This window comes from Manacus candei, unplaced genomic scaffold, assembly GCF_025592945.1.
Source record: "Manacus candei isolate 608988 ecotype Guabito, Panama unplaced genomic scaffold, ASM2559294v1 h1tg000053l, whole genome shotgun sequence".
Classification (NCBI taxonomy): Eukaryota; Metazoa; Chordata; class Aves; order Passeriformes; family Pipridae; genus Manacus; species Manacus candei.
The window spans coordinates 1,877,327-1,900,333 of NW_026138101.1; the positions used below are offsets into that span (position 1 = coordinate 1,877,327).

General features: G+C 42.4%; 1 protein-coding gene across 1 annotated transcript; it reads right to left on the minus strand.

Moving 5' to 3' along the window:
• Positions 1 to 3,856: 3,856 nt before the first annotated feature.
• Positions 3,857 to 20,164, minus strand: HSD17B2 (hydroxysteroid 17-beta dehydrogenase 2). Its single transcript, XM_051801788.1, has 7 exons — positions 19,218 to 20,164; positions 17,228 to 17,311; positions 16,236 to 16,849; positions 11,386 to 11,598; positions 10,873 to 11,058; positions 7,390 to 7,527; positions 3,857 to 5,814 (listed from the first exon to the last, which is right to left on the minus strand). The coding sequence occupies exons 3-7, from the start codon at positions 16,510 to 16,512 to the stop codon at positions 5,456 to 5,458; spliced, it is 1,173 nt and encodes a 390-aa protein (XP_051657748.1). The 5' UTR covers positions 16,513 to 16,849; positions 17,228 to 17,311; positions 19,218 to 20,164; the 3' UTR covers positions 3,857 to 5,455.
• Between the last annotated feature and the right edge of the window lie 2,843 nt (positions 20,165 to 23,007).

Consider the following 23,007-nt stretch of genomic DNA (forward strand, 5'->3'; position numbering starts at 1 on the left):
CCCCGTGGGTTTCATGGGATGGGATGCTACAAGAGCAAGTAACATGAGTAAGGCTTCAATGTAATTATCAGTTCACAGTCTCTTAAATAACACCTTTTAAAGTCAGGTGTTGAGGGAGGTGGTGGAGGAGGTGTGGAAGGCAGTAGGTAGATTAACATGACCCAGAGTGGGACATGTCAACAGAGCTGAACCTGCCCAAACCCATTTCCTGAGCATCATCCTCATGTCATTTTGTTTTCTTTAGATCTTTCATTCTCACACCCTTTGATCTTTGCTTCATCTTTCAGCTCTTGTTTTGAAATTCGAAACATGTCCTTTGATACCATAAAGGAAAGTCCCAAATAGAGGAAACATGTCCAGAATACAAAACTCATAGAAGCAAAGTGTAATCAAGTGGTCACTTGAAAGGCTCTGTAGAAAGAGCAACACACTCTGCACCTCCTAGAGCTCTGCTGATTTATCAGACTAGTAGCAGAGGCCAAGCTGGCCCCACCAGGATTTGAGAGCCATCCTTTGACCACTGAGCTGTCCTTGCTTTTCTCACCCATGGCAGATGGCAAGATCCAAATTCTTACCTCATGGATTTAGTTTCCAGCTTGTTCAGTTCTCTTTCCACAGCTAAAGGCTACAAGATGACCAGGGACATAAACTTGGATTGTTTAATCTACATATTCCAAGCATTAAACCTGTGCAGACTGTTTATATCACTGTAATTACTTTCATACAGGTTGTTAAAGTCAGATTCATTAGCTTAGGTTACAATGACCTATACAACATGCTTAAAACCCATTTATGCTATTAAAGGGATTTAGAACTCACCTCCTTTCATGAGATGTCAGTGATTCTTGATTTATGGTCTGGTCATGCTTTAAAAGTAAAAGCAATTACCTCTCTTACTATGGTAAGAGCCCACTGCCTCAAGGTTGCCAGAATACATCTATAATTGAACAGCATCAGCTCTGATGTTCAGCTTGAGTGACAAAAGCACTGGCTATTGAAATACTGCCTGTGATGGTGTCTGCACAGCAGGGAGCACTGCACCAGCTGACAAGTTTTTGCAGGAACAATTGTAGCTCAGGCATCCCAGGATCCACTGTGCAGGGTGTTTCCTGGCAGTGGCAACACTTTCCATTTATGTATCCTCGGAGTTTTGAGAAGCGAAAAAATACCCCGCCCGAATTCCCTGTAAGTGCCAGGATCTTTTGTTTGAACGCTTTTCCTTTGAAGCTTGCCTGAGTTTTATTTCAAAGGAATTTCTTTGAGTGTTCCTAGAAATAGGATGACTCCGTGACGCACAACCCACTTTGCTGTTGCATCGTTTTAGGAATCCAGCTGACTTCCAAACCACAGACATAAACGGGGTAAACCAGGCAACACTGTGCCCCCAAAAAAATTTCCCAAGCCCAATCTCTTCAGGAAAGATGTCCAAACTCACATATTTGTCCCAAGCATGGTGCAAATACCATTGGTGCACAGATGGATGCTGATGGCTAGATGTGGACTCTTGGATTCGAGCAAATGCAATGTGACCCATTTTGGTTGTACCTGTGCAATGCTGTGCCCAGGGTGGTAAATCTACAGCAAGAGCAGCGTGTTTTGACATCATTGACATCTGAAAGTTTCCTGGAAGCATCCTCTTGATACAAAGAATACACACAAAAATTATAATGGCTTTTCATACGCAACTGTAAACAAAAAAAACCCCCATACATGCCAGGGCACACACTCACAGGAACATGGAAGTTAATCCCTCTCTTCTGAAGGCAGCACAGACTCAAACTGGCAAAATCTAAAATACTTTAGTTTAGAAATAACTAAACTCCTGTTTATGCTCATTAAATTAGACAATGTGACTATTCCCTTCCTCCCTATCCCTGTTTTTGGCCTCTGCTGGTGAGAAATGGGTCTGCCCAACCTCCTACAGAGCTTGAAAGCAGTTTTAGGATTAATCCTTGTCCCTGCATGAGTCCATAACCTTCAGTGACCTGGAGCTCTCCATTCCCCTACACCATCACTTTTATCCAACCCAAGCCGCCCCCCCCCCGTCAGAGCTCTCATTTCCTCAACCCTTTTCCTTACCTCCAGCCACATGGACAGTCCCACACATTAGCACTTCTCAAAATGCAGAGATGATCCCTTAGCAAGTGACCACCAAAACTTCCCCATCGTGGCCAGCCAGTGACACAACCTCAAAAATGCACAATATTTTACCTCTCTTCCCCAGCTTGCAATGCTAGCAGCACACATTAGGCATGGCTGTCATCAGGGGCCCCATAAAGAGGGCAAATGGAGCCAGAATAAAAAAAAAAAAGTTATAAAACCAAATTGCTTTATATCTCACCTTCTGTCTCACCAAAGCTGCACGTCTTAAAATCAATTCTTTACATGAAGTAAGAACCTATGTCAGGCACAGCAATGAATGCAGAGTAGGAGAGTGGGAGCCCCAGGACACCAGCCAGGGATTTGCTTGGTAAAAAGCATCTGACAGCATTTACTTCTTGGTCAAACCTGCATTCCAGAGGCTGGATCAGAGGGATGTGTATAAAACCTGCTCTTTAACCGTGATTTCCACAGTTTATAAGCCCTTTTAAATATACACATGTGTGTTTTTAATATATACACACTTGATTGGTGTGGGGCATTAGGTGATGGTTTACAGTATTATTTAGTAGTCCTTTTTTAGGGCCACAGTCAATTTCTTTAATTTCTCAGGTGCTTTCCTTCACACCATATGCATTTTTTTAGAAATGTTATCTTTGAAAATAGGCCCAAACCGTGGCAGTTAATCTGAGGTTTTTAATACATCAGTTTCCACTGCCAGAACTAAATATCCTCTCTTCCCACCCCTAAAATACCTTTGCATTAGATCAGCCTTTATGGTAAGAGAAAGAGCATAACACCCAGACATTTGTCCTCGAGAGCACAAGCTCTAAAATCCACAGGGTCTTGTTGGCCACAAACACATGTGATTTATTCTGCAGTTCTCCCAGTCTCACAGTTGGGATTGTTTGCAATACAAGCCCTCAGTAAAAGAAATCTACTTCTAATACTATGGCCCATTAAATGACACATAATTCGATAATGTGTTACAACAGAATTATCTTTAAAACACAAAGTAAGATTCCCTGTAGGAAAAAACTAACAGCAATTTTTGATACCACAGTTGTTTGAGGTTTGCTAAAATATCTTTGTAGTTAGGTGAAGAGATATAAAATGACTATTCCGGATAGAAATTTCTTGGGAAATAAAAGTTAAAAAAAAATAAAATTAAGTCAAAACTTCCAAGTAAATGCCTAGTTTAATATGTCTGAAACGTGCAAGATAATATTCCCATTAAGAAAGTCAAGGGGAGAGAAAAAAATTACATTTTATAACCACAGCCAGATAACAAAGCAACAATTAAAGATTGTTATGAAGATTGGTAGGCAAAACAGCTAACTGACTGCTAAGAGAATTTTGGTTGTATAATGTAAAATGCACCTAAGGGCAAAATTACAGCCCACAGAATTTACACGTAAATTGGGTGTGAAGAGAAAAACAACCACCTCCATCCAGGATGGAGACAGAGATAGGCTGACAGCCAGCAAGTTCCCTCACCCAAAGGCAGCCACAATTCAGAGGTTGCCACCCATTATGGCACTCTCCTTTCCTTCCAGCTCACAAGCTGCCCCTGTGCCAGCTGAGATCATGTCCTGCCAAAACAGGGCACCAATTGCCATCTTGGCTCTTTTCCCTGGAGAAGCTCCCACCACATTCCTCCTCAGTGCTCTCCTGCTCTGGGACCAAGGGCAGCCCAGGAAGGGAGGGAATGCAGCCCTGATTCTCAAAAAGGACAAAGAGTCAGACAAGACAGAAAGAGTCACAGCCATGCAGTCACTAAATATTTTCTTTTTAATTAAGCCTTTCTGCTGACACATAAAAAATTAGGGAAATAGATAAAGGAAGAAATTGGCAGAGAGAGAGAGAAATAGTCCCAGATTTTCTGAGTTTAAAACATTTTTTGTCACACTTCCCCAAAGGAAAGCAAAAGTCTGTAATCAGGGGACTGATACAAAGCTGCCTGGTGATAAACCTCAGTAGCAAAAGCAGTAATTGTGACACAATGTACAGGACAGGGGGATTTCCCCACTGGGGCAAAGATTAAAAAGATGGCCCAAGCCCTCTGAGCATCCTCTGTGCATTTACAGGAGACTTGCATTGATATAGAAGACCCAGGAAGGTGACTGAATAAACACTATAAATGCAAATTAAATAGCGATTTTGTCCAGTTGGCTGCAAGAGGACATCACACCACTAGGATTATGACAGAAGTTGCTCAGAGAGGAAAGGAAAAGTGTTCATCTACATTTAAAACCCAGAATGTGATCACTTTTAATTTTTCAGCACTTGAAAAGAAATGCATCACCTAGAATGAATTTAGAGAAGGGGAGCAACCACAGTCAAATTAGAAGATGGACACTGGTCTCCAGTAAAGCCAACATGGAGACTGAGTGAGCACAAACTCCCCCCAAAGCAGAAGGAGACAAGAAGGTATCAGGAGAAATGGGCAACAACATGACTTCTTGTGAACCCATAACTGAGTGAGGAATAGCACAAAAAGCAGAAGTGAGGTGAGACTTTACTGATAATTAGATATGCACAGGCATATGCAGGCAATGCTCAGAAAGACCCAGACAGCCACATCAAATCAGCAGCTGATACACTTACTATGACACTCACTATCACTGTAGGAAGGAAATTGTTTATTTCTTCACAAAGGTCTTGATCTGTCTTCATTCATTCCCCCCCCTCAACTAATTTATGTTGCCTAGTCGGCAAAGAGAACATATTCTAAACTTCACAATTATACATCACAAAACTTGGGGAGGGGGAGAAATACAATAATTTCACAAGTTCAACAGCAACAGAATCAAAACCTCAAACATATTAGGCTGCAGCTGCACTGGGAAAGACTTTTATTAGACATTTCTAAATGCCTCCAAGGATAGGAATATATGTAACTCCTTATAACATTTAAGAAGGTTATTGACTCTCAAGGTTGTTTTGTTTTCAGAAACAGGCTATGCATCTGTCTGTGTGCTGGTGATGCCTTGTGAAGCAGACAGGCACCATATAATTTGTGAGATACCTTACACAGAAGGCAGGATTTCATCATCATCATGGCCAGGCTTCATGAATGAAGATTTGGGAAGGACTCCACCCACATTTGCTACAAGCACACTGGTGGCTAAAGAGGCCAGGATATAAAGACATAGGAAAACACTGAAATTCCTCAAAAAATGCCCCATCTGGGAATAGCTTTCTATTTCTGTTTATGCACTGCTTTTCCACATTACTCTTAACACAAAGATTTACCTCTTTGCAAGGCAGTGTAAATTCAACTTAACAAAGACAGTACCATAAATAGAGTTTTTCCCAGCTATCTCATCAAGTGAGACAAATGCTGATGGACACCTTAGAGGTTTTTGCTTTCATCTTCTGATGTTCTCTGCTCCCTTGGAACAGGCTCAGCACTCAGCATCTTGCTAATGAAGAAGTCATAGCACCAGAGAGGGAAGCAGCAGAAGATGCAGAGGAGCAGGTAAGCCCCTTTGCCAGGGGTGTACAGCCCGTGGGGTCTCCTGGCCAGCAGAGCGTGCAGGACATCGCCCAGCACAGGGGACAGGTCGGGGTCACAGCAGGCAGGCATGTGGAGGAGGTAGCTCCTCAGCCCCTGGAGATAGTCCTCACCATAGGCCTGCCTGGTGTCTGCTGGGAGGTTCTCCATCAGCTCCTTCTCCTGCTTATCCCACAGGTCGGATGTGCCTTGTATACCTGCAGTAGCAACATCACAGGATAGCAAGTGGGTTTGGGGCTGAATATTAAAAAAATCATCTGTAATTCATAGTCAACAAGTTGTTTTCCATCACCAATCTGATTCACAATTGTTCTGAACTGTGTCAGTGAAGAAGAAACACCACAGCTGGTTACTGCAAGGGCTTTGACTTGGAAAAGAAGGGAAAGCACAAAGTTCAGACTACACAAAAAGCATAAGGTTCATGCATCATTTGGTTACCAACTCTACCTAAAAAGGCTCCCTCACAGCCAAGTCAGCATTTTTTCTTTTCCTCTCTTCCAGCCCTTTGCCATTCTGTCCTTATTCATTTTCTGGTTGTTTCCAATCAATATTTATTAACAGATGTCAGCAACTGAGGACAGACAGGCAAACTAAGATGAACAGGATTCAGCTGGGTTGGCCAAGTGCTAAGCTCCCCTTTCACAAGTGACATTAGTATTTCAATAACTAATTTCATGAAGGATGAGCCTTGTGTTAGGATAGATTTAAAAATATAAATAAATCTATTTTTCCACCCCATCTGCATCATGTAGGAATGAAAGCAGTGGCTTCTCCAATACAATTATTGCCTTAACATCAAGAATTAAGCATTGCAAATAAAGAAAAATCTTTAAATAAATATTTAAATCTCAATTCCCAGGACTCATTTTGATCCATAATTCTGAGCAGTGCTAAGCAGGGCCCTGAAGGTAAAGCCTCAGGCAGGTTCCACTGACCACACAGGGCTGTCAGAGCCCAGTGCCCCACAGGGCCCCTCCCCAGGAGGGGAAGCATTAGGGGAAGGGACATTTTATGAAAAAGACCACTTTGCTTTTAATCATCATAAAAATTGTCTCTATGAAGTCACCAGGGCTTGCTGAGTAGGGAGCAATGGGATTTGATGTTGTCCTCAAACAGCTGCCAGGTGCGCCCACAGAACAGGCATCTGTGTGACACCAGGCAGGCACAGGGTGCAGCAAGGGCACCTGCAGCAGGAGATGAGTCTGGAACCCAAACAGGCTCTGCAAGGAGTGCTTGGATCAGTGGAAGGAGGAGAAGGATTTGGAACAGAAAGCAGCAGGAGCACAATAAAGGGAAGGAGAGGAAAGATCAGAGGCTACACAGAGTGGTATCGACAGCAGGTAAGCAGGATGACAGGTATTGCTGCAGATACTGCCATGCAGGATGGAGCAACTCAGTAAGGAGAGCTCTGATGCTGAGGAAGGCAGGACTGACAGGGAGACCTGGAGCTCTCATGCAGAACAAGCAAGTCCTAACACCCAAATCAAACACACTTGGTTCATCAGCTTCAACCAAGCTGGAGCAAAGGGAAGGCACCAACTGCCTGAAGTCACAGCAAAGACAGCTGTGCCCAGGAGAGGCAGAGGCAGGCAGTGTGCTGTACTGGAGGGAGTATCTCTCACAAAAAACACAGATCTTAATTTTCATAACCAACATGAAGAATAGCAAAAAAAGTCTGGCTCCTGGACATCACTCAGGGCTCTGTTTGAGGACGCTGGACTACGGGGAAAGAGGAGAGTCAGAAAGAACAACCCAAGATGTCAAACACCAACCTGTTCTGAAGCCAGACGGATGAATTGCAGCAACTTTAATTCCCCATTTGGAAAGCTCTTGCCTCATTACTCCAGAAAACATGGACAGAGCTGCTTTTGATGCACCATACGCAGCATACCTCGGTAGTGGAATGCCTCCTGCAGGAGCAATATAAACATGATAAACTTCAGCGGTGGCTCTTTCCAGCCTTTATTTTCATGATTTAGAAGGAAGATTATAGCACAACAAGAATTATGCGTCTCTCACTGAGGTTAAAGACAAGTCAGTGAGGGAATCATTTCTTGCTAGAGGTTAAAAAAGAGTGAAAGTTGTAAATTAACAGTTGCTTATGGCAGTTATGCGTGGTAACACCTGATAAGACACCTTGTAGGGCAGAAAAATAAACTGTATTGCATTTAAGGGTAAAAACTGCTGAAAGTTATGACTGTTGGTTTGAGAAGCACAGATAATGTTTTAGTTCATACAAATAGTGAAGCAGTAGTTTTATGCTCCCGTTCTCATCGCTGTAACACGAATTTCAAGCTCCTACAATAAACCATAGTTAGAACAGGGTAAGTAATCTCAATTCCAGCTTTTTAAAGCCAACTTATTTTCCTCTTCTTTCCAGACGCTTTCAGAAAGACCAGAGACAACAGTGCAGAAAACCTCTGTGTACAAATCAAAGCTGGAATCTCGCTCTGCAGGTGACAGGACTTCCCCAAGACCCATCATAGAAGCAGATTCCCAGCCTATAGTTATAACTCATCTGCTCCAATCCCAGAAGCATTTGTCCACATGAAAAAGATAAGAAAGCAGACAATATTTTTGGTGAATTTAAAAGAAATCTCTATGTTTACAAAAACGAGCTTCCAGAAAACAAAATTTTCCAAATTCAGAGATTTCCTCTGTCCCGGAAACCATCAGACTGTCCCTTATCCAGCTTTAGAAAAACCCATGCTTTGGTTTGAACATATTGTCCTTCTTCAGCCCTCCCACTTCCTCCACAGGGTTGGTGTTATCACCACACAGAGCAGCTCTGCCAGGATTAGGGTCATCACAGCCACCACGGGCTGCGCTGGCAGCAGGGAGAAGGGGACAGAATGGACGGCCCTTCTTGAGGCACATCCCTCCTCCTGCCTGCATGGACAGTTGGACATACCCTCCTCTACAGCCTCTGTTTCACGTATTACACATTCACCTCAATGTGTTTGAGTCCTTTAAAAGAAAAGACTTGGATACAGGGGAATTTTCAGGTAAGCCACCAGTGCCTTCTATTGGGTATTGCACTGCAAAGACCAGGGTATCATCTTCTTACACAGAATCATTTCTTTAAAGAAGTCAGGCCAATTATTTGTTAATTATTCTTCTGTATGCACCTGAATAAGCTGGAGTTTCAATTGGTTTGAGCCAATTGAATCACATACTTTTCCCTTTGAGGTCAGGCTAACCTGGGTCCAGTTAAATGAGCTCTACACAGACAGGAAGAGATTCGGCACAATGAGACCTCACTGACTTTTCCACTAATGTTTTACTAAAGGACCCTCAGACCCTGCATTAAGAAGAAGCTATTCACCCAAAGCAGCCTGCAGGCAAGAACATCTCTGCAGACAGCTATAGTTTAAGCAGGGTCATTATCAACTCCTGTAAGGGCAAATTACTCAGCACAGGGAAGCTCTCCATTTATCCCTGCAAGGCAGCTCAGGGATTCGTGCCAAGAATTAAGACATCTGCCCCAAAACACCAGTGCAGGCTTCACCTGGGCACCCAGAGGAAACAGAGGTCTGGCCTCAGCCTCTGTGCTTGCAAGAGCTGGTGGGCAAAGCAGCACCAGAAAGGTCCTTCTGATAATTCCGTCCTGATTTCTTAAAGTGTCAGCAATGAACTATGAACACACACTCATACAGGCAACTGTTACATAAAAGAGTTTACTCTGTTTACACTGATACTGTGAGAAGAACACAGGAGTTATTCTGTATCATCATTTAAGATATTTAAATATTTAAGACCTTGTTAAGTGTTTTCACAGCAAGATTAAAACTCTCCATATATTTTAGATCTAGAAGATTCAAGACAGCTTTAGTCAGAGCAATTATTTTAATATGGAGAAACTTCAGTAGTGGTAACTGAAACAGGCAACATTTTTCTTGCTAACATTTTACCTGGAACTTTCTTACCCTGAGCCTGCCTTGTCTGTTTTCTCACTTCCATATAGTTTCCCTATAGATACTTCCTTCACCACCCACCCCAACCCCTTTTTTTTGTAAAATAATTTAATTTTCACTTGTAGCACCCATCCAACCAGGCAAGGGAAGTTGCAGGAGTTGGAGAAGATAACTTCTGAAACAGAGCTCCCTGTGTGATTAGTACCAGAGTAGTACACCTGGACCTTCCTTTTGAGTTCAAAATTCTCTCAGGCTCTTCCTCTGGGCTGGACTCTTTATAGCAGTCACCAGAGAAATTACACTTATGCAAATCCTTGTATAATTTCTAAAATTGTGCATGAAGGAAAACAGAAGTTCTCACTGCAAACATGCAGATATAGAACATCTTTGGGATTATAAAGAGAATACAGTTTACAGTGTCAGAACCAGACTGCAGCCACATCCTCATGTAAGCTGTGAACACCAGGTCACACCTTCACAAGCCACCCCAGCAATACAGCAGGATTTGGGTGGACTCCAATTGTACAGAAGGGTCCAAGCAGATAGAGCAAAGGAAAATTTGGGAAGCACATGATACAGTAAAGACTTAAGAATTCTGAAACCAAAATACTTTCCAGCAGCATGACATCCTGCTTCTAGGAGGTCTCAGTTTCAAAGGAGCATTCTTACTCCTCAGCTGTTGGCTACCAGATAATGTATTACATTACTTCCTACATATTGGCATCTCAGCTGTCCTCCAAGAATAGCAGGACATGTTATACATATATATAGCATGAACAATTTAGGGGAAAAAACTGGAAAGCACAGGGTAATTTTTTTAAAAGGTTGTAGGTTTGGGGTTTGGGTTTTTTTAATAAAAATTTACCACTTAGCTAATAAGTTAGGCCTAGGGATTTCTAAGAAGATATCCAAAATATTTTTAAATAAATATAAACATAAGCTCTTCAGCTCCCAGATTATCAGCAGATATCACACACTGAGGTGGTCACAGACTTCCAGCTGAACATGTTATAGAAATATCTGTGAGGCACCACCCATCTTTATGGAAGCTCACAAAGTTATCACTCATAGCATCTAGAACACAAGATCTGAATTTTACTGTCTTTTCTGTCACAGGATACTTTTAGCCAAACTAAACTCTTCTTTAAAAGCTGTTTTCTGGAAACAGTCTCTCAAACAAAAAAAAAAAAAACCAAAACCTGAACTCATTCCCTTAATATTAATTCCCTGGGTGTATAGACAAGAAAGACTGACTGATACCTTCCTCAGCACTTCTGCCAAGGAAGTTCATTGTTTTTTCTGTTGCTCCAGAAATTTATCTGGTGCTTTGGCTCAGCTCACCTGCCATGCTGGACATGTTAACCAGCCTCCCCTGTGACTTCCGAAGTAACGGTAAGAAGGTCTTGGACAATTCCACGGCCCCAAAGAAATTCACCTCCATGCACTGCCTGTAGTTGCTCATGGGGAGCAGCTCACCATCAGCAGGGAAGCCCAGGATGCCTGCATTGTTCACAACACCCCAGAGTCCTGGGAAGAGGAGAAAGCACAGAAAATACACAGCCAAAAAGCAGGAAATCAACGGCATAAGGATTACACTGATGAGAGGGATGGTGCCTCCGGACAGAAGCAGAGATGATCTGCAGCTGCAGATACACATTCCCCGCTCCATGAACAGTCATCACCATTCTCCTATGTCCCAGAAAGCAGGAGTCATCAATGGAAATATCCTGACTGCCCAAGGTTGTGCCATGGAAATGACCTACACACACAAGCCATGATGCAGCCAACAGTTAAGAGATGCACCTGGTGAGCAGCTACACTAATGCTCCCACTAAAATGGAATAAAAGCTGTACCTGTACTTTGCACCTTCTCTGAGACTTTCAGGTAGGCTTCCTTGACTTGAGTGGCATTGGTTACATCCAGCTGCAGGAGAGAGAGTCTCCCAGAGCAGCTCCGTCGCAGTTCCTCAGCTCCAGGTCCGTCCTTATCCAAAACCCCAGCAAACACAACAAAACCTAAGCTATCCAGGTATTTAGCCAGTGCGTGTCCAATCCCGGTGTCGCTTCCTGAAAGCATCCAAAAGACACTTGAAAAGTGGGTCTGTCCCATACTGTCATGAGAAGAAAAAAAAAAAAGTAAAAAAATACACACATTGGAAATCCATGCAAATGTAAACAAATAGATGATGGCAAAGTCCCTGAAATGCATATGTCAGTAGGAAAAGAGGTTCAGATCTGAAGGTTGGAGGAGCTGGACCTCTGAATGTTCCACAAAGATTGACAGATCACGTTCTCTTGGCTCAGAGCTGATGGCACCAGCTCGTGCTCTTCCACTGACAGATTCTATGAACTTGCTTCACATATACAGAGGAAATAAACCCCTAGATTGGTTTTATACAAATATGCAGTCCCAAACCTGATAACAAAAGTATCTAAGAAAAAAAAAGAAAAAACACACTAATGTTTTAATTTGAAATCTCTGATGGACAAAGGAATTATAGGGCATTTTTCCATTCAGATTCTTGGGTTCTATTTTTTAATTCAAAAAAGGAGCATTGTTTTATTCAAACATCTACCACCCAGACCCCTCTGATAAGCACTTTTCTCTTACAGTTTGTAACCAAGACAAAGCTAAGCAACTGTTTCTTTACCTGCAAAGGAGTTCAATGCTTTCAAACCCTAAGAAAGCTTCAGAATAGCATCTTTGTGCTAAGTCAGCTATTTAATTCATTCAAACTTGAACCAGAATTTCTCTTATCCTTTCTATGCTCTTCCCAGCTTATTCTCAGACTTTGTCTATATGAAGCAATGACCCACCAACTGCAGGAAGCAAACACACAATGGCCTTTGGAATCACAGTTGTGCAATTCCTCCCACCAGGTAGAGATGATGAATATTTAACAAATAATTTGATTGATTCACAAGTCTCTCCCTTTGCTGCTGCTATTGAAAGAATCATAGAATGGTTTGGGTTGGAAAGGACCTTAAAGATATCTCATTCCAACCCCCCTGCTATGGGCAGGGACACCTTCCACTAGAGCAGGTTGCTCCAAGTGCCATCCAAAATGGCCTGGAACAATTCCAGGGATGGGGCAGCCACAGCTTCTCTGGGCACCCTGTGCCAGGGCCTCACTGCCCTCACAGGGGAGAATTTCTTTCTAATATCCAATCTAAACCTACTGTCTTCCAGTTTAAAGCCATTCCCCCTTGTCCTGTCCCTCCCTGCCTCTGTCAAAAGTCCCTCCCACAGCTAGAGATGGGGAAGGAGTTTATAGGGACTGTGCATCAGGAGTTTTGCAAAGGATATCATGAGGAAAATGAGGAGTTGAAGACATTAATACAGTTTTTGCACTGTAAAGCAGAGACACATCAGCCTGTTCTGCACCACACCCTCCACTGTAACCAGGGCAAAGAAAGCTCCTGGAGATGCTGCTCTGCACCAGATCCACGGAGCTACCCCAGGGCTTGACTATCTCCTGCAACAGCAATTTACTACATAAACACCCAGCTTCCAAACTCTGGAAACCTGAATGTGGGACAAAGGACTGGAACTCCTGCCAGTTTTTTTACTGTTTTCCTGTTTGTGAAAGAGCTGCAATACTCCCTACTTAACCCGACCATAAACTTCTAAGGGTTAGTCTGTGATTTCAGCACACCAAGGCAGATACAATCACAGTTATTCACAGGTCTGCTCCTGCACTCAAAGTCTAGTCAATAGAATTTGACTGCCAAAGAGACTCATGTAATCAGGTTAGATTTTAATCTCTGGATTCTGTCTTTTAACTGGGGCTTTAGTTCTGAAAGGTGAAAAAAAATTAATTCCAGGTGGCTTGAAGGAAACACATACCAAATGCCCGGATCAATCAGTGCATGATGCAGGAAAGGATTACTCATGCTCTATTTAATTCCTTAAAAGAAAATGCATCTGTTTTTTTGGCATTTTAGAAGTCTGCAATTTGTTGAAGATGCAGTAGAGTATTACAAGTATCACATTAAGCTTCTCCAGTCCTGACCTGAAAGAACAAACCTGCATTCTTGGAATTTCCTTAAGAGACATGAAGAGGCCTGCAAATATCCCAGAGACATGACAGATTTCTAGGTTTGGGGGTGGAGCATCATTCTTTCTTTTCCTTTTAGTGAAAAACCCTACTTTTGGGTCAAATCCTTCCCTTTTCATCCTTCCCAGAAAGTACACAGCCACAGCTAAATACTGTTTAAGTTTTACAATGCAGCTTTAACTGGAGAGTGGGCAGAGTACAGATTGAACGTGGGACTGGGGTAGCAATCCTGATAAGGAAATAACAGTAGTGTTTATCTGTGCCTGATACTGGGTTTGTCCCTGGCCTTTTTTGGGGAAAAAAAAAAAAAAGTATGATTTGAGTTTCAGACCTGTTTCTGAAGTCCTGAGAAACTTTACACTTCAACTCCTAGAATTTAAACAGTAGTTCGGTCTCTATAGGGAAAAAAAACATATAATTCCCCCTCAACCACACTCCTGCAAGAGTCTTGTCTGAAACAATTTGTGAATTATGAGAGGATTTATTGTAAGGAAGGCAGTCACTACTGACTGTAAGTGAATCATTACTGAGAATTTATGATTGACTCATGCTGAGCATAAAACACCGAATCACACACCAAGAATGGAAAGACCAAATTAACTGGAGAAATTCATCCCACTGCTCACAGAATAAGTGAGGACAGAATTCCACAATTCCTGTTATTTTGGATCTTCGTGGTAATTTAATTTTTAGGGAAGGTGGTTATTGGGTTTACCAAACTACACTAAAGTGTTCACATGCCCAGGAGCTTCTGTTTTAGGACACTGTAGCACTCAGTCCCAGCAAGAGGATCAAGAGAAGAGTTCCAGCAACAGGTCTAAGCCTGCTCACATGCCCATAATTATTCATGTGGAAAAGCACTTTAACAACTGGGCACAGTCTTCCCTTATCCCAGTACTCCAGTAACTGTGGGATTAAATAATGCACAGCAGCACCAGCACCTCCCTCCATCCAGAGAGGACCAGAACAATATAGGACAAAATCCAGGGAGAGAAGCAGAGATTACTCCAGCCTCTGGCCAAAGGCAGCCAGAAACTGTGGCAGCTGCCCAGAAACAGCCACATTCCTCAACCCTGAGGGGCTGAAAGGGGGAGGGGGGGAAAAAAGAATCAAAAATCACCATTTTCCACAAAGTGCCTGCCTCAGGTCTTGTTTAAACTGGAGAAAATTACACCAAAATCTATTTAAAGGCACCTTGCAGATGCACATGGACACACGCCCTATAGTTGGTATGGGGAAGAATACTACAATCAGAACAATTTAACCAAGACACATGCTCAGTAAAACTTTTGTTTCAGTAGATAGAGGGCTTGATTGATTGCACAGGATTCAAATAAAGACAAAAAATAGCCTCCTCAAATAAATCAGCTGTCAGAGATGTCCAAACTTAGATTTCTTCAGGACAGTTGCAGCACATTCACTGACTGGACTTTAACCAAATGTTCTTTACTCCCTTATACCATCCTAATTCAGATCCTCCAGAGCAGGTAAGCTCCCAGAGAGTGCTTTTTCCTGAAGATGTGCAGTCTTACAAAGAGCAAGGAGATGCCCAAGTGCAAGAGCAACCCCTGAGCCTGCAGAGGTGGGATAGGATTGCTCCCAAATTCCCCCTGCCAATACCCATCTTCATCTGATACACCTGCAGGGAGAAACCCAGTTGGCAGATAAACTGCAAGGGCAGAACTTGCCCCCTCTCAACTTTTATATTTAATCTCCATATTAAAGCTTGCTAGGCAAATCTAAATTATTTCCAGGTGTCTCTATAAAACAAAATTAAATTCTGCAAGAAAATGCTATATAAACCAAAACAACTTAATTCAGCTTTCCAGAGGGGAAAAAGAAAAAAACAAACCAGAAAATAAAACAAAACCCAGCAAATTAACAGTGCAAGAAGCAGTTGGCAGGCACTCCAGTTTAAAGGTTTGATTAACACAAACAAAAAACATCTAAATAAACAACATCTAAAGTTTTACAAGAAATAGGAGAAAAGCCACAACACTAGAAAAATGTCCATCCCTGCAAAATAAAAGTGTGTTTTGAGTAGATCAGTGTTAATAGATACTGAATTAATTAGCTCTGAACTTTCACTGCTAGTGAAGGGAATTAATCCCTCATGAATGATTTCACACATTGTTTCAAAGAGATGGCACCAAACCAGTGTCTTGAAATATTTGCATGATATACAGTGTGCACTGTGTACACACACACCCCTCCAAAGATAACTAACTGTACACCCATAACCAGCACAATACATTCAATTAAACAAAAGTAATGAATGAATGTACTGTTCTGAGGGCTCCCACAAATTAATAAGTCTCTCCTAAAAAATTAGACCACCCTAAGTATTCTCATGCTTTTTGCACCAGTTAATTTCACAAGCATGCCTAAAAAGCTACTTGTAAAGATTAAATGAGACACTAAAAAAATAATAGCATCTATTAAGATGCTTTTCTGCTTAATTTCAGAACATTTATTTACCTAGGGGGAAAAAAAAATCTCTGCCAAAGCAAATAAAACAAGCAAAAAAAAAAAAAAAATAAAAGAACTCTTACAAGCATGCACTTTATAGATCCCTAACCCGAGGAACACAAAGTTTTCCAGCCCACTTGTGAGAAAAGCCAGTTTTTGTTTCCTGCAGCACCTTACCTGTGACGAGCACGGCTTTGTCACCCACAGGCAGCAGAATTTGGCCGCCCAGGTACGTGGAGGAGATGAGGCACGTGGCCAAAAAAACCACCAGCCCCCCAGCAGCCCCCAGCAGGGCCACGCAGAGCAGCCCCAGCAAGGCAGGCAGGAGGCTCCAGACCAGCACATTTGCTTTGTCCATGGGGCTCCTCTCGGCCCTGCAGAGCGCGGTCACCCCAAAAAGCGCAGTGACACCTGCGCAGAGCCACCCAAGGGGGCTGCTGGCCAGAGCATCCATCAGCTGGGGTGGAGAGCAGGCACTCACACCCCACCACCGGCTGGGTGAAAGCAGGTATTGCTAAATGCAGTGTGTGTTATATAGGAGCAGGGGGTGGGGCACAGAAAGGGGACTCTGTTTAAAGGTTTGACTTAATCTCACTTACCCTTGGCATCAGCAAGAAGCAGAAGCCTTCCCTTTCTTACCTTTCATTCCTTCTGCCTGACAGCTCCACCTTCTGAACAATATGCTGGCTGGATAATGATTGACAGCAATGGGAATGGATGTGATGTAGCAAGCGCTGGCTCCAGGAAAAAAATTAACTGCTAAATTTTTTATATCTTCAAAGTACATTTTCCTGGACGGTGAAAAAAAGAACAGTCTCCTTTATGAGAAATAGTTGGAATTTCCTGCCTCAAAACTTAGGGTGTAGTTTTGGTGGAACTGGCTTTCAATGGGCAATGACAAAAATGAGTCGGGACAGGGTTTTTTAACCTCTGCAGTACAAACTGTTTGGTTACTGTTGGGCTTTATCACACGTGGAACACCCTCCTCTGTCAACAAAAAGCCTCAAATGACTCTCCCCACTTTAGTGCCCACCTTTGGCTATTTACCTACTCCACATTCAGCAAATACCTACAGCTAGTTGACATTCAGGGGGGGCTGGGAGGCTGGGAAGGGGTGACTGCTGGTTTGCCATCAGGGGCACTTTGTTAGGTGAACACATGTAACACACCTGAGGTTGAATCTTCACTTGACCTCCAGTGGTGACATTCACCTCAGTTTTGACAAGAATCCCTGGCTTGATACCCACAGCAAGCTGGGGGGAAAAAAGTAACCAATTAAGTATACTTGAGAGATTTAACACCTACTGTGCTGTAATCTGAAAGTTATTTAAACAATATGAAAATTTTAAAAGCCAGCCAGCCAAAAGGATTGAAATACAACTTAAGCATATTTTTATATGTTTAAAAATACCCGCTAATTGGTTTGAGAGACAAGTCTAGGTTATGACAGACCCAGCTGGTTTTCCAAAAGAAAATGTAGTGCTGGCCTATCTGATTTCAGACACTGAAGATTGAAGCATGCTGCAAACCTGACATGAGACAGCCCATTTCCACATTTCCATTCCATCATGCCTTTGGGGTTTTATGGGATTACAAATCTGTTGAATATACACTTTTCCAGCCAGTGGAAATGTTTACATACCCCTATAGGTAGTTTACATTAGAGATTAGGTCACTTTCTTAAAGGAACATTACCCTCCAGGTCTGTTCATCATCCATGACTGCTGTGAACACTCATCCACCCATCCTCCCACCAGTGCACAAACTGTGAACTATATTCACTTCTCTTTGCCATCTGCTGCTTCTGCTTTTAGGAGCATGCTGGTCTTGAGGTCAGTTATACCTTGCTCTCCATTAAGGCATCTCCTTAAATATTCTCTTGAGGAATTTTGCTCTCTCCATCATTGGTCTCTATCCCATGATTTAGATGATCTCAAAATTGCTGGTATTTAAAGCATGCACTCTCACACTTTGGGATACAGTGAGATGAAGCTTTTCCATAGCGGGATGACGAGCAGAAGTGATCACCTCCAGCCCTGTGTCTGCCCTGCCTCCCCTCAGCCTGTGGGGATGGGACAGAAGTGGGCAAAGGGCCAAGCTGTGGTGGCCACCATGTCTGGCCCCTGCAGAGCAAGCTCCAAGCTCCATCCCTCTACTCCCTGCTCCCCTGCCACGTCCCCCACGGAAATGTTTATGTGCACGTGCAAATCTCCTCCCTCAGACACTGACTCTCAGTGTGGGGGGGTGGATGGAAAGCTGGGGATGCCATATGCATGAATTACACACCTACCTGCTGCTGTGCACTGACACAACACCTGTCTGCACCCACAACGCTGCAGAACAGCTGTGGGAAGGGCTGGTGGGGACAGATCCCTATCTGAATTATCACTGAAATTATATTTTTAATATAAAATATAACCACCGAAGGCTTCTTTTAATGAGAAGCTGACCATGTGTTCACCGTGGTGTGGGAATAGAATTGTATATAAGTGCAGAGATCACACACAGACTGCTATCAGAAAGGAGAGTATGATCTAAAACTGGCTGAGAAATGCTAATGTGGAGTACCCACTTCATGAGGACTCTGCACTTTCTCTGACAGCATCAATGACAGATTGCTGCTTGAGGATTTTTCAGCAGAATTTTGCAACAAGACAAATTTTACCATCTCGTGCCAACTACTCATCTTGAAAAAGCACCTACTTTCCTCTCTACCTCTTTGGGACATTTCCAGCTGTCCCAGCTGTACGGCAACACAGGATTGCAATTGTGTTTGCATTATTTCCTATTTCCCTATGCCATGCCTACTCATGCTATGAATGCACGTCCTTATCTCACCTCCTTCTTGTTAGTTTTGCTAGAAAAAAGATGGCTCCTCCAAATTATCAGGACGTTGCATCAACATGACATCTGTGTTATGAGGAGTATGGATTGAAGTTAACTGATGTGGGGCTGAGCTCCGTCTACCTTTGCCAGGACATCTGTCTTCCTTTCCAGCTTATCAGAGCCATCTCACAGTGCCCTGTCCCTTTATACCCTGGCAATGTACAGAATCTATACTAAACCCTGAATTCCATAACCAGTCCATGCCAACACCAAACAGCAGCAAACAATTCCAAGCAGCCTCTGAGCTGAACCGGCTGCTGTGCCTTTGCTTACCCTCACTGAGTACTCTGTGCATGTTTCTGATGTTTCTTCTTGGGACTTTGCAGATCCCAAGCGTGCCCCACTGTGGAAGTGTCTTCATCCAAGTGTTGACTTCTGGAGGTCAGTTAAAGCAATGGCAAAAGAAGATGCCTCTCATGGAGAACGGTCACTCTGTGGTAATTTGCAGTGTGATCAGCCAGTCTCTACACAATCCAAAGCCAGTTTGTTTTCCTTCAAATTCTAAAGTCACAGCATCTTTCACCCTGTGCCATATCACTGTAGAAGACTTTTCTCAGCACAAAGCAAGGACACCTCTCCAATGTGTGGCATCTTCACCATAGGCATAAACTCATTGACCACGCTCTCATTCCTCAGGCACAAACAGTTCTTCACACTTATTAATTTACTTCTTCCCCATTATTTGAGGCTTTTTCTCCCGACACTCTTTGCTTGCTCTATGCTTTTGAGCATGATCACTTTGGCCTGTGCTTTCCATTGCTGTTCTTACCACAAAAAAAAAAAAGGGCAAAATATTCAGGTTCCCCAGTTACTTTGAAATGTGGTGAAGCTGAGCCTGGTCACAAGTTCTTTGAAATGCACCACCAAGCTCTTTTTTGGTTCTGCCTTGGTAATGAGCACTCTGTCTTTGCTCTTCATGGCTCCATTTGCAGTTCAGAAGTTTCCCTGATGTTTATATTTTCTACAGCTTCTGTAACTTTCCAGCATAGTAGAAGCTTCCAATTCAACCACAAGGCTTTCAGGCATGTCTCTATTGCCTCACCCTGCATCATTTTTCACTTCTTCGGCCACTTTTCTCATAGGCTTTCTTTGCATTTTCCAATAATTTACTATAAACATTTTTTCAGCACTTTCCCTTGATCCAGAAGTACCACGTGCCATATCCAATAGCTGCTGGCTGTTGATATTCTTCTGTCCCAGTTGCAACATGAATTACATTGTCTAGAAGCATGAAGCAATTTTTCTACACATCCAATCTCTGTTTCAGCTTCCTCTGCCAGTCACAGATTTATTTTTCATTTCAGGTTAGAATTTCCCACAGAACTCTTCAGTTTTCTATTTTGTTTGCTGATTCAGGCTTTTTCAGCCGTGCAAGGCAATGTCTGTTGCTCAGGAGAGCTCCTGCTCCATGTGCTTCATGTGCTTTTGTGGCTTGGGTAAAGGATCTGCATTTCGGGTTCTGCAGGGAGGCTCTTGTATACAAGGCTTTTCCTGGAATATAATTTCAGCATAAAACAGGTTGGAATCTGTTTCAACAAATGAGTCATTAACCAAGACAGAAACATGCTTCTAATGAGTAAATACTTATAGGAGCAGAAAAAATACAAAATTATTTACTTTGTATACTATAGCTTCTGAGAGTGCCTAAACACCTTCATCCATTTGGATTTTGTTGGACTTCATGGCCACACAACTTGTCAGGCTATTAGTCCTGGATGCAGAAGCTGTTGAACTTGCACAGACAAAACTCATTTGGGCGAACAGACCTTCCTCTCACAAATACTGCAGAACTCCTGTACAAAGGTTGAGATAATCCTCTGCCTTCGGCCATTTCTCTCTTCGTGCACTCAACCTGAAATATGATCTGTCCCAATTATCCCAACTGTCCCCATTACCCTGCCTAAAGCCAGGAATGCAGCTAAGTACTGTGGTGAATTAAGATCTCTGAACTCACAGGCAGGAGCTGAATTAGGGCAAAAAAAAAGATTATATGCAAATGAAAATAAGGCTGTGTAACCTCTCCTTTGTCTGCAAACTATTTATGTAACAGACCCTTAGGGAAAATAATTCCTGCCAAATAAAGTGTGCATCCATTAAAGAAAAGTAAAGAATATCTTTTACCTCTAAGCTACTGGAGATTTTGATTTTAGAAATATAGCAATGGTAAATATTGTAAATTCAGAGATTAACAGTAATTTCTGAAGATCTGCACATGGCAGTGAAGATAAAACTGTAGTACATCATTCCCCAACATTCAATTCTAACAAGGGGCAATAATAAGAAGAAGAATAACAGCAACAACAACAACTTCCTCAGTTAAATCTCCTGTTACTTTCTCTAATGTAAGAAAGAACCTCAGAGTGAAGAATGTTTGTACTGATGGCTAAACTAGACCTGTAAATGAAGTCAAGGCCTGTAAGTTCTGCCTCAGTATTTATATGAACTTTAATCACCCTTTGTAAATTTTCTGCAATAGACAAAACATCTTAAATCAGAGAAATCATTAACATTATGAGCACTCCTTTGTATTTGTAAGGGAGGTTTTCTTCTTGAACTCTACAGACATCTATGTATCTCTAGGCTTTCAGGAAGAGCTAAAAGGGGATTGCACTCTTTTCAAAATAAGTCATTTTTATCAACCCAATTGTCACTATTTTCCAAGAAGAGGATAGAATCTAAAGGCAATTAGGTATTCTTCAGGAAGTTATCCAGGAATCATCCCTAGGTTATCCTTATGAAAAATTACACTTGCCTGCCTTTTTTCTGTCATCCTGTAACATGAAACAGCTTCATGAACCATCAGTATTAGAAGAGAAAAGGTATCAGTTTATCTTAGTCCACTTCTTTGAGAGCACAGACTGTTCCATAAAATTTCCTCTGGTATATTCAGAGTAAAATTCCAGCCCTGTCTAAAACAGAGCACAGCATAGTGGTGCCTCAATAAATGAGAAATAAAGATATAAGCTGTACTCTCAACTAGAAGATTTGTTTGTTTTTCCAACTAGATTTCTATTATCTCTCCCTATTGCCTTCCCTTTTCTACAGCTTTGCCTCTCTGAAGTTCAAGGTAGCATCTCTGTGCCCAGAACACAAAGGATTTCCACATTTTTCTACCCCACTGCTTGTTTCTTTGCAGGTGCTTCCTGAAATGCAACTGCAGTTTTGCCTGCCTTACCTCTAAAAGGGTTCCCCTAACCACAAGTCATATCAACTGCATCTCCATCAGATAAAATACACACTTCTGCATCTCCTTTCTGTAACTTTTTCTCCTGTGTGTCTCCAGATATTGACAGGTTGGAGAAACGTCTGGTTTACATCCAAGCTTTTCCAGACATGTTTATATTAGACAACAAAATATTTAGGTATTATCTGTGCAAAAGTCACTTAATTTTTGGTGCAGTTAAATTCATAAATATCAATGTAAATAAACAGGTAAAACAGAAAATTAGGCATACACAGTAATCAAATTCTGATTAAAGCACGTGTAGACAAACTGAGAAACTGACCCCAGGAAAGAGTCCCTTCAAAGTGGGGGCATTTGCATCATAATAATGACAACATTAAAAATAAAACACATACAACTCAGCCCCAGAACATGTCTCTGAGCTTTGAGCATGGAGTCTGCAAAGGGGATGAAAGAAAATGAGTGGCAGCACGTCCCCACCATCACGTGGGTTATTAGCTATGCACATCTGCGACGTGCCTCCCCTCCCATCTGCAAACTCTTGAAAGCATCGCTGCCTCTCACAAATGGAATTCACTTATTTTTAGATTTCCCTCGCAGTTACATCAGCGAGTCTTTGAAATGAAAGCCAAAGCAGAGCGAGATGAAAAACGAGCGATGACTCAAAAAGCATTAAGCAATCAACCACGACAAAGTGTCACCTGCCCCAAACCCATTCTGCTTTCTGTCACTTGAAGGACAAGCCCCTCGCTCCCAAACGGTGAAGCCGTGCATTTTTCCTGCTGAGGAATGGTGCCCTCACTGTGTGTGTAGCCCATGACTTGCATTATGATTTTGATGGAATGCGTGTTTGCTACGTACCGGATGTCCCCGATTTCT

Coding starts and splice junctions, on each gene's coding strand:
- HSD17B2 (XM_051801788.1), bottom strand. CDS start 16,512: ATGGATGCTCTGGCCAGCAGCCCCCTTGGGTGGCTCTGCGCAGGTGTC. Junction 11,059..11,385: donor AGAGAAGGTGCAAAGTACAG/GTACAGCTTTTA, acceptor TCCTCTTCCCAG/GACTCTGGGGTGTTGTGAAC. Junction 5,815..7,389: donor TCCGTCTGGCTTCAGAACAG/GTTGGTGTTTGA, acceptor TTGCTACTGCAG/GTATACAAGGCACATCCGAC.